The 12,459-nt window shown below is 39.2% G+C and overlaps 1 protein-coding gene across 9 annotated transcripts in view; it reads right to left on the bottom strand.

The window, feature by feature from the left end:
• Positions 1-12,459, bottom strand: part of ARMC8 (armadillo repeat containing 8) — a 67,157-nt gene that overhangs the window by 46,455 nt on the left and 8,243 nt on the right. For 8 of the 9 annotated variants that reach the window (XR_009745477.1, XM_061465257.1, XM_061465254.1 and 5 more), the window contains one exon: positions 4,983-5,054. The exons of the other annotated variant lie outside the window; for it this stretch is intronic. Coding sequence is in view for 7 of the 8 variants with exons in the window: in XM_061465257.1 (XP_061321241.1) it covers positions 4,983-5,054 (72 nt within the window). In the remaining variant the exon portion in view is untranslated. The remainder of the gene's footprint in view (positions 1-4,982; positions 5,055-12,459) is intronic. 9 annotated transcript variants of the gene reach the window in all.

The raw sequence follows: 12,459 nt of genomic DNA on the forward strand, positions 1-12,459 counted from the left end.
GACAGACTGGGATCTAACAGAACTTTCCAGTTAATAGACATCTTATCATCTTAGTGGGTTTCACAGTTGTCAAAGCAGCAGTCTTACTTTCTGTTAAACATTAAAAGAACACTGCCTGGAGGAATTTCAAAAGGAATGTCAAATTTCACGGATGTCCACATGGGTGTGGCCCCAGAAACAACTTAAAACCCCAACAAATTTTTACTACCTTTCACTACCACACAATCTAGCAGTATGCTTCGCAGAACTCAAATTTTAAATGATGGAATGGGTAAGAGTTCATCAGCTGCTCTACACGTCATTTCAAATGTGCTCCAAATAAATAGATAGATAGATAAGTAAATAATTGAATAGATGAAAGCCACAGCAACAGTTAAACAGAATCCCTAATAGATTACTTTGGGAAAGGCGAAAATTAACTGTATAAAGTTTTTTGAGGTGAACCTACCTGGAGATTGGCCTTTAGCTTTTTCAGGAAGAAGTACACTACCATATTATAGCTCCAGACTTAAGCACTTTATAGAATCATAGAATAGCTACGGTTGGAAAGAACCCTAAGATCATCTAGTTCCAACCCCCCTGCCATGGGCAGGGACACCTCACACTAAACCATCTCACCCAAGGCTTCCAACCTGGCCTTGAACACCGCCAGGGATGGAGAATTCACAACCTCCCTGGGCATCCCATTCCCATGCCTTACCACCCTAACAGGAAAGAATTCCCTCCTTACATCCAATCTGAACTTCCCCTGTTTAAGTTTGAACCCATTACCCCTTGTCCTGTCACTACAGTCCCTAATGAAGAGTCCCTCCCCACCATCCCTATAGGCCCCCTTCAGATACTGGAAGGCTGCTATGAGGTCTCCATGCAGCCTTCTCTTCTCCAGGCTGAACAGCCCCAACCTTCTCAGCCTATCTTCATATGAGAGGTGCTCCAGTCCCCTGATTATCCTCGTGGCCCTCCTCTGGACTTGTTCCAACAGTTCCATGGCCTTTTTATGTTGACACCAGAACTGCACACAATACTCCAGGTGAGGTCCCACAAGAGCAGAGTAAAGGGGCAGGATCACCTCCTCTGACCTGCTGGTCACGCTTCTTTTGATGCAGCCCTGGATTTGGTTGGCTTTCTGGGCTGCAAGTGCACACTGCCAGCTCATGTTCAGTTTCTCATCGACCAGCACCCCCAAGTCTTTCTTATGCCTTAAAACTCTGGAGAACAATCAACTGGAAGTTAGAAAATCATTTTGTTAAATGACAAGAATGTTTTAATGTTTTTTGTTATAGGACTTGGATGGTAAAGTTGAAGATCTGATTTAAAAACCTCTGTATTCATTTTGGAGCAAAGGAGTAACTGAAGCTCTTAATGAGAAACTAGCTCTGAAGTGAATTAGACTTTAAATATTAAACTCTCAGTAATAATTAGATAGTCAATAACTTGATTCAGTGAACATTTGTGATGTAATAGCACAGGTCAGAGCTTTAACAGGCAACCACAACACACAGGAAGACAAAGCTTTGTTCTGATGACTGGAACTTAATACTGTCTTCTCTACACTCTGCCACCCGCCAGATGAAGGGAGGAAATATGTCACCAGCTTGAAAGGGCCAACTGTTGACTGTGTAACCAACCACTGAATGCCATCTCTTTCAGGGTACCAGAAAGTAGTCCGCAGACTTGCAAAACAGTTATCAAGAACTTACTCATGTGTTCATTTCATGGAATGTTCTTCTTTTTCAATTCCACCTCTATAAGCCAGAGGCTTTAGACTGTTTACTGCAGAATTCAGAAAGGGCTGTCAAGCGATAACTTCTGCCTACAACAGAACCTAAACTACTCACTAGCTCAGTGGCCTTAAAATGTAGCTGATGTGCAGCTCATGGGAAAGCTCATAAAGAAGGCCTCAAGGTACCACAGAGCAGGGAGAGAAAAACTACTTAGTTTCAGAAGTTATGTCAAAGAATGGTGAGACTTCTGGGTGGTCCTAGTAACCACTTCTGTGAGTCTCTAGTTCCTTCTGTATTCCTCTATGCCTTATGTGTTACTAAGTGGCAATGAACATGGTGACATTTCTACCCTCTACTACAAACTCCACCACAAAGGGGCTTCAATTACAATTCAGATTATTGGGAGCCAGCAGCACTTCAGATAAACTGCTACTAGAGGGAAGTTGTTTCATTGAATCAGAAGTCCCACCAAGATGACTTCGTAAAAAAAATTTACTTTGAGCTGAGGACTTAATCATCTTCCTGAGATTTACGAGTCAAGAGCAACTGACAAAAAACTTCAATTACTGATCCTGTATTCTGAAGAGCTTTCTAATTATGTTCATAGGCACAAGAGCAGCAGTATTAAATTGCCAAGTGAATGAGCACACCAACAATTAGTACGGACTTTCTCATTCTCTGCTAGCTGTGATGTAGAGTAGAAGGGTAAAAAAAAAAACCTAGAAAATTGAAGGACAATACAGGTAGTAAACTGTTTTTAGGCAAGGCTATTTTTGGCCTGCCACTGAAGGAACTTGGTATATCATGGCATTAAAATACCCGCTTTCCCCCTGAACTTCAGAAATTTTGTTTTCTGGCATTGCTACTAAAAAAGTTACGGTTTCAAAAAGTAAAATTTTTGCAGTCCTGACAGAGGTGCCCAAGGCCAGCATTTCCTGAGAATGTAAAGGAGTAACTCTCATTCTGTAGCAAGGAAGACATACAGAATATAATTTCTTAAGAAAGAAAACCCACATACAGGTTGTTGCATTTATATTCTTAACATCCAGGACCATGTTTGTACATCCATCTGTACAGTTCATTACAAGTCTTAAGTCCCCCTTCTAGTCCACTGGCCTAGAAATGACAAGAGATTCAGCCATACTACCCTGCCATTTTCTTCCTGTACAGAGATATTCAAAGGACTTTGCATTTCTTTCCGACCAAGTAGCAGTCAGATATTTTAAAATAGGGATATTTCAAACCTACCAGTAGTATTTCACCCAATTTTAACAAGATTCCTAGACTAGTCTCCAAATCCCATATGAATTTGTTCTAATATCTGAACATACTGTTTTCTTTCTCAGTAAGTGACAGAAATCTGAAGGGGTTCTTTGGGTCTAAAGGGTCTCTTCTGAAAGCTTGGTGGAGAAATACTTTGGGAAGAAAAGAGAAGCACGAAATGTGTAAACAAGAAGTTGAGCTACAGGACAAAGCAGCAGTAGAACTCTAACAATCCCCATGCCATTACAGAAAAGACTCAGCTTCCCTTGGGAGACCACAATCTAACACTGTGAAAACTGTTCTCATTAACTTTGCAGAGGAGACTTAAAACACTAGCTTGCTTAACTCCTATTCTTATTGAGGGAAAGGTCTGACTTTGCAATTGGAATTCCAGAGGTTCCCATTCTCTAAGGGCTTCAGTGGCCATTTCACAAATTATAAAGTATCCAAAGCACCAATGAATTCCTACCACTTTGTTAGAGAGAACAACAAAAGCAGTTCTCTAACCTATAATCTAAGCCTGTCAACACCGTGAGGGAATTCTAAAGCTTTCAGAAAGGTACTTGGGAGTAGATGATGATGCCACTTAAGTTTTAGCCAGGGAGAATCAATCCTCTTTTCTCACTATAACCCAGCCAATTTAGCATCATTTACACCTCTAGTCTGAAAAGCCTTGGCATTAGAATTACTTCCATTTGAGGATAACTTGTACTGAAGTGAGGACAAGCATGATAGTTTAACCTTTTAAGATTTTCCAAATCCAGTCATTTATCTGCAGTTACAGATTAACCATATAATTTACCTGGACAGCCAGAAGGCATTAACAGAAAAAGCCCATTTGGATTTTCATTACTGGGCATAGAACAAGTAACAGCAGAAAGCAGGATAACTGAAAGAACATGAAGTCCTACGAAATTTAAGAACAGGCAGATTCTAGATTTGGAAGCTAGAGATCTGTCACTTTTAAAATGGGAACCACAAGAATCAAAAACAGTTGCAAGAATCCCTTAGGGCATGTTAATGAAAAAAAAAATCCCTTAATCGCTGCATAATGAACAAATGTCCACTTTGATCTTTTCCTCTCATGTGAAGTCTTCTCTGCACCTGTTTATATTTGGTCAAAACAGAAGATAATTCAGCAGGTTTTTTACAGGGGGGTTTCCTCACAGCTAATCCTTAGAGAACTTTAAGGACAAGCCTTAACACAAACTCAATCTGTAAATAAGAAGGTATTTCCTGCAAATAAGACATTTTTAACAAGCCAGAAGCTTTCTGAAGCAGGACAGTTTTGGGACTTAGTTACCATTTAAGCAAACAGATCATAGGGGGTCCCATACTCCTAGCACTAGTACATTGCTCCATGTTTTCCTTCTCCATTGCTGCAAATTGTTGGGAGAAAGAAGCCTGGAGGAGAAGAGGTGTGAAATGAAAACTGGAGTGAGCAATCCAGTAGATAAAGTTACCTGTTAAATCTGTACTAGTGGAATCAGGATCCAGAAAACATTAACATCAGCTGAAGCAGTAATTCAGCAATAAAGTATGATCAATGGTTTTTAGTCCACTGAAGCAGGTAGAGAAGACAAGCAAATTATCTCAGATGGCTTTCAGTATTTTTAAATTATTTTTTAACATAACCTTACACATTTTCACTTGTGAACTCACCAGGCAATTGGCTAAAGAACAGGATTAAGATACAACCACTTTCATTCACCATTAATATCCATGTCAGAAATCAGATTTCATTCCTGAGCTGAAAAAGTTTAATAAAAATCACCAAGACTTCTTTACAGAATTCTATAAAATTCTAAATTAAAAAGCATTACTCAGCAGCTTGTTCTGTAATACATGAGTTCAACATTTCAAGTCTCTCTTACATTAAAGAAAGTATGCAGTCAACTACAAACAAAAGTTAAAGCAAAAAAGTGCCTGTGATCTAAGGATCATTATTCCAGATCTGTTGTGAATCAGTGAAAAGGAGAGTAGCAAAGGACATACCTTGGAACTGCTCCCAAAACAATCAAGTTGGCTTTTTGTTTGTTGTTTCCAATTACAGCATTTTTCATATCTCTGTAAATCCAGAAAGAAAAACAAACCCTGGTAAATTATGCTGAGGTACTGAGGGCTTAAACTATAGAACTTACTATTTCCATGAAGGCTTATCAGGTAGTCTTCCACATGTCCACGCTGCACCTACAGGACTGGGGAGTGCTTTAGGGCAGAGTTTCCACAGCCCACACATAAATACCCCAGAGCTCTGGGATTCTATTACATCCCAGTTTACACGAGTAAGCAAAACCCCAAACTCTCTCACATGCACGCCAGACACTAAGAAGTCTCATTATTGAGGAAAACTAGATATACTGGTTCTTTGTGCCCATATATTGAACTAGACTTCCAAAATAAACCCCCCACTATTGGGCTGGGAAAGCAGGTGTGGGTAATTTGAAGTATTAACTGAATATTCTACTGGGTGCAGGAAAGAACAAGCTGGAAATGAATAAAATTAAGAAAAAAAGGAGGGGGGGAAAAAAAGGAAAAAAAAAGAACTATCACCAGTCTCCAGAGACCAGGCTTTCACTCTCCTCTTCACCACAGGCTTCCTTTAATAAATTTCAGCAGGACACCTAAATATCTGTATGCCAAAATCCCAGGTGTAAAGTGCAAACAAAGACATTTTCCTGTCTTGGTGTTACTACAAGGTTAAATATATTAAAGACGCTCATACTATGGTAAAGGAACAAGGGAAGTATTTTCGGAAGAGGACACGGGGAGCATATACTAAGAAGTTCTGTGAAAATGTGTAATTTGCAACTATGTTGTTCAGAAAACTGCTACTGTATCTTAATAACCACCGCTGCCTTTTAAAGATCTATGAACAACCAGAGCAACTTATGGCCAGGTTCAGAAAAATAAAGATTACACACTTCCAGGAATCTTCCTAGCTGTAGGGATATTTATAAGAGCAGAAAACAAAACCAGTCCAAATTCAGATAATTCTTTATCAACAAGTAACAAAGCAATATTTATTATTATAGTGTTTGTAGTCGCAAAACTGGTAAGTAAATCACTGGCTAACTATGTCCATCATTCAAGTCATTTGAGAGCTTCAGTGATTGCTTTAAGTGAGTATATTTGCCTGCCACTATATCACTCTTTCACCTGTTATCTTCAAATCTTAAGAGATTTAGAGCAGTCTTGTTCTTTAAGATCTATCTGGCCCTGCATGAACACTACATATACCTCAGGTACCCACTGAACATGCCAATTCCACTGCAATAAGAAGTTGTCCCAAGTGTTAAACTCACTCCATTAGAGCTATAAAGAACTCTTTAGCCAAGGCAGCCAATATCTAGACTGGCATAAGCAGAACCTTTATAAACCTCAATTAGTAAAAAGTAATTGCCCGTTCCTCCTGACTTATGTCTCCGCGTGACTCACTTTCCCATTGCAGTTATCCAGCCACAGAATAGTGCTCTAGGAATCTTAAGCAAATGGAAGCTGTCCAAGTTTGGCTAGTGATCTTGCAGCTCCAACAGGTGAGCAGCATTAAAAGCAGCTGAACACTGCAGTTTTACGTATGTCAATGCAGGCAGAGTCAGGAAACCACTTGACTCGTCGAGTGAGCCCTTACTTCAGGGGAATCTGCCTGTACACCACAGCTTAATGCAGCTGAGCATCAGCATAAAATGCTGGACCTTCTGTTGTAGCTACTGTAAGTTTGGTAACTACACCGCAAGACAGGAGGAGAGGAGAAGGAGCAAGATCAGAAGACAGGCTAAGCTGGAAGGAAGCCCAAGAAAGTTTAAGGAATGGACTTGAAACTTCCACTAACCTCAGAAACAGTACCTCAGTGGTTTCTGTGCTGAATGATTGACATGAAAGTATCCTCGTCATTTTGAAAGGCTTTTAAAATACAAGAGACAGTCCCAAACAGTGGCAGAAACAATGATCAGATGTCTCAAAGGAATGGAAACTGTATCAAAAGATGTGCGAGGTTCAGGCACTAAAGTGAGTGCTCAAGCCACTCTTAAGACTTTTAAAAAGGCTACCTCTCCCTGTTATCTGTAAGACACCAGCTCCCAAAGTCATCAGAAAGGCTTCATCATGCCATGCATTCATGAAGGCATCCTGAGAAGCTAAAGAAAAGGCACTTGCCAAGCACTCTGAAGAACTGACAGATTTTGGTGACATTTTTATGGCCGGCTCAAGTGATTTTACACACTATTTTGTGTTATACAAAACAACAAACCCACTACCAAACTTTGGTGACTCCTGCACCAGCTCCACAGTAGAATGGCTTGATAACCTTTCAACCATTTATTATGTCTTAAGTAGGGCCTAGACAATTTGATTGAGACACCCCTTCAGAAGCGGCAGGAACATGGACAACCTCCATAACACTCAAACTCAGAGGTCACAGACCTCATCTGTAAACAATCCAGATGAGTTTCTACATCCTAGTTCACAAAGTTCCTCAGAAAGGTAGACAAGAAATATCACAAGCTTGAGACTTCTGACAAATCCAAAACATGTACATCTGACCACTTCAACTTGCAAACAAGTAAAATACCTTCAAGTTGGTGATTAAAAACTGTCAGAGAAAGACCAGCAAAGATCACCATGTTTGCATGCATTATGCCTTGGCACTCCCAAGTTCCATGCCACACTTATCTCTTCAAATTTGCCTTACAGAAACGAACCTACTCAATAACAAAGAAGCAGGTGGATATGGAAACCAAGAATATCCTTAAAATGCCATAATCCAATGTAGAATAACAGTAGAGGATTCCTCCCCCTCATTCCTGTTTACCATAAAAAAACAATTATGTGATTCCACATTACATTTGAAGGAGATTTCCCTCATCAGGAAGCTAATCTCCTTAAGAATCAAAGAAGTACCAGGTACTGTCCCAGTGTACATGGTCCTTGGTGAATCATGAACCTTGGAAAAACTGAGGAAAAATCCCTTATTTGAAAACATCATCTCCAACAAGTTTGAGCTTGACTGATTTCAGATCCAAGACAATGTGAAATTAATTCAAGGAGAAAAAGCAGTAAAGATCACTATCTTCTATAACAGGTAACAAAGAAACCTCAGAAATCTGTAGTTCAAAACTGGATACCCACTCTACTTCTGAATGTCATGCACACTGCTCATACCTCCCTGATGGGTGAAAAGGAGTCCTCGACATGAGGAAAAAGGAAACGTTAGAAAAAAGGTAAGAACCTCAAAAGAACAATTAGTCGATGGTGATTCTAGGCCTAATCTGAGAGAAGGCCGTGATCCAGAAATGGGATATACACAGGCTTTCTCCCAATGATCAGCTCCAAGTTCTCAGGTAGGTTATCAATACTGCCACGCAAAAGCACATTGTGAACAGCTTCAGAAGAAAAATGCAGATATCCCTAGTGTCTCAGCCTCACAAAGGTGCCTTTCTATAGCCAAAAGTCAAACCATGCAGCTTTCATACGACAGAGGTCTTAAGATGTATTTGAGGTTGGTTGTTTTTGTGTTCAATCTTCTAGTTTAGAATCAAACTATATTCATAGAACAAAATAACCTGAATTACAATAATTTTAATGTATAGGTTTAAAATCTGATAGCTGATATTTATGCCTACATTTACTATAATACAATAAAGTAATTCATATTATTTTTCAAATGGGATAATATAGGCTGCCAGCAGTAAAATATGGCAAAGAGATCCTAGCTAAGCACTCAGAAATATTGTTTCCTCTTCTGCTGAACCAGCTTTTTCCACCTCTTATTGCTTATGAAAAATAAGAATATAGTTTCATCAGTTCAATCCTGTGACCACTCAGTTTTAAATTATGAAACCAACTACAGGCTGGAAAAGCAGAACAGCAGAACAACACATTTTCTTCCCACAAACTTGGGGGGGGGGGGGGGGTGTGTGTGTGTGCATGTCAAGAGATTATCAGGCGAGGTTTATCAGCTTGAAATCTTCTGGAACATAGTAACCCCGAAGCAATCAGATCAATTAAATAGCTATATATAAAATGCAATGCATGCTAGATTCGTAAGTGTATTAGCGCAGTAGGAGTGTTTAAAATAAAGTAGCTTAGGAGTACATTAAAATCACCCCACCCTAATTTCCATACACATGCAGCTCGACAAGAGTTACAAGAGGAACTAATCTGCCAATTGTGTATTAAGTTGATATGTTTTTATTCTGATGCTTCATGTGCCATCGTTTAAAGGCACCAGCTCTAGCTCACTTTAGATAAGCAAAAAGCAGTATTAAATAAAACAACCTGTGAGTAAAATACAAGGTTTGAGTTTTAATGATTCTAGCAAATAAGAAAAATAGTATTATGACATGTCTCCGTCCTGAGAAAATGAGCATTTTAGTCTGTCCATGTAAGTTATTACTGCAGAAGCAGCTTAAGGTGTTGAACCTTTTTCTAAGCAGAAATCACTGAAGTTCAACTTTCCCATGAAGTTGATCTAGTTCAGGGCTCCTCCCATCATAAGTGTCCGTCCAGTACTTAAGTGTTCAGTTTTCTGACATGGTATGAGCCAGCCTCCAGTGGAGAAAGGACAGACCTCTAAAGCATTCCCAGAAGACCTCAAACCTGCCCCTCTTCTGCAAAAAGAGCACAAGAACGCAACACGGATACACGGACTCCTCAATGACATTTGTTTTTTTCCTAGATTTTTAAATACAGTAAATCAAGCACAAATACACGAAATATTAACTTTCTGATAGGAAGCCCTGGAGCCCGTGTCACTTTCCAGCAAAGCAAACCAGAAGAACTTGAAACAAGCTAGTGTAACTTACTAAGGAAGCAGCAACAGGAACTACACAGAAGAGGGTGAAATAAACAGCCTGCATGATATTTTCTCATGTCTTTTGAAAATAGAGTAAGTAACAACATTTAAGAGGTTCCTAGACAGAGAACAAACTTGAGATGAACAATCACAGAAGGAAAAGCAGTCCTAGACACTTCCAAGTCAATGTTTTCACCTTTAGTATAAAATTACGTATTTACAAGGGATTCCAAGAACATTACGCACACAGAGGAAGCATCTAAAACAATGCACTGTCAGACCAAAAGATTTATCTACCAGAGACTGGTCAAAATTATGAACAATAGAACGAACAAAAACCATCATTTTGAACAGGATTTCAAAAACTCAAACTGCAACTATATGAAAAGCTGAGGTACTGGGAGCTGATACAAGGACATAGCTCAAAAAGAAACTTGTTTGCCCCAGCCTCAGCATGGTTTCTAGGTTCCAGTATCATGTAAGCCAATAGTACCTGGGCAGACTGGACTCGCATAAGAAGCTAACTGTACAGCTTTGACAATTATGCTCTCTGTAGCTTTCACCTCCTTTTCCTTCTCCCTTCCACCCACTCTCCCATTTTTATGGGCAGATGCAAAAACAATGAGCAATGGAAATTAATGACAAATTTTGCATGTTAAAATATGTCCATACTTATTTTGACAGAATTCGTTTCCCAGATGGACATCTGTTAATTACCAAAAAACCAACTTGTTTTCTACCCCTTTAGCAGGGAGCATGTTTGTACTAACATGATTACTAGTCCAACCAAGTGAATAAAAATGTTAACAACTCCTGCCAACTAAAGCAAACCACAGAAATCATAAATCAGCTTATTTTTAAGGTTAATCATCAGGTTGGGAAGAAAGGTTTCCAGATTTCTGATCTCATTCAGAAAAAAAAATACCACATGGAGACACTGTTACTCAATGTTTTCCGGTTTTAACACTTAGAAATTGCTACACAATTAATATACAGTGCAAACTAAACAAACTCAATGTTCAAACAAGGAAACCCTAAAATCCATGGTTGTTCCCAATCTTAATTCTGTACTCTCAGACACTGCATAAAATCAAAGTACTGTAGAAAAACAGCAGATGGCTATAATTACAGCAATGCAGAACACTAAATGTAACATAGATAATGCCAAAAGTGACTGTTTAATCCAGCTTATCCAGATCACAATGTCACAGAAACCACTCGAACTCCTACCTGAAGTCTCCTCTTTGGAGAGACAACTTACCTTATAATAAGTTTTCTTGCCAAGGAAAGTCTACTAAATACAAAGGTCAGCTATTTGAACGATCCGTAACTGTAGTTAGAAACATCTACACTTTATTCCTACCCTGAATCTACCCAGGTTTCCAGTACTCGTCTTACTATACGTGTAAGACTGAAGAAACCTCACATATCAAATCTCTACTTCCATATAAGAACTTACATCAGCCAATTCACATCCTAGGCTTCTACATAAAGCTTAACAACTTCAGCTCTCCATGTCTTTGGCTGCAGTTTCAACCCAAGTTCCTTTCAAATCTCTAGGCTGATTGACAAAACAGGAGATGCTGCTTTGCCCACATGTCTCTTAAGCATGTTTTATTGCCTCATCCTTTACACTAAGCCTTAAAATTGTGTTACAAGTTGCATGATCAATAATAAAAATGGCGTACTCAATTTTAAGAATGATGTAGCTCAAATTTAAAATGCTGAATTCAGTGAAGGATGGGAGTTTAGCTTTTATTATGTAAACTTTTTAAACTAAAAAAAACCCAACCATAAAAAACATAGCTGGAACTCTATATATCAGCATTTCATGTTCAGATTCAATATCCATTATTTAAATAAACTAGGTCATAACAGCAAAGAATTATCCAAAGAGAGGTGTGGGGAAAACAGCTGCAGTTCAGAACTCTGGGAAACTGAGATATCTCCTGCTCTGTGACATCAGGTCAGCAAAACACTTTTTTAACCATCTCAAAACAGACAAACCACACAGAAAGAACAGCCTTCACACTGTTGCTTCAGGTGAATGAGCCAGACCACCAAATGTAACTGTTACTTTTTTGTGTCTCCATCTTCCCCCAAGGGTATTTCCCCTCCCTTGACGAAGCAGTGCCTTCAGGATTTAGCAGTATATCCCACAGTTGAAGCAAAAATTAAATGAAACTTCATTAAGAGGCATCCTGCAATGCTCCATTCTTGTAGCACTAGTATACATTCACTGTTGCTGGGTTTAATGTTATTTTCATCCATTCTCCCACTTTAAGACCACCAGTCTGTATCTAATGAATGTTATCCACCAAAAGTCATTCACATAGAGAACTCAAGTTTCATTCAGTACAAGAAAACACCTTAAAGTGGCCCTCTAGCACCTGCTTAGCTATTCTCGGGTATGAGCTTGTAATAGTGTATGACACAATGTCCACTTCTGCTTACGCCAGCAGTCACTGAAGGATCACAAAAACCTGTTCATATGACACAGCTACTACCTGCTAGATTATAATCTGTTTCTAACATGAAAGTCCAATCTCAGATTTTTAGCTCCAAATAGCTGTCAGTTAAGATGATGTACTGGCATTCATTTGCCACAAACTCAGACGTCGAAACTTTTGTGACCAATACTCACTTGATTTTCTCCAGCTACATCAGCTAGGTCTGACA

Source organism: Pezoporus flaviventris, unplaced genomic scaffold, assembly GCF_033815535.1.
Source record: "Pezoporus flaviventris isolate CSIRO_AGI_PZ_B2104156 unplaced genomic scaffold, CSIRO_AGI_Pfla_v1 ptg000040l, whole genome shotgun sequence".
Classification (NCBI taxonomy): Eukaryota; Metazoa; Chordata; class Aves; order Psittaciformes; family Psittacidae; genus Pezoporus; species Pezoporus flaviventris.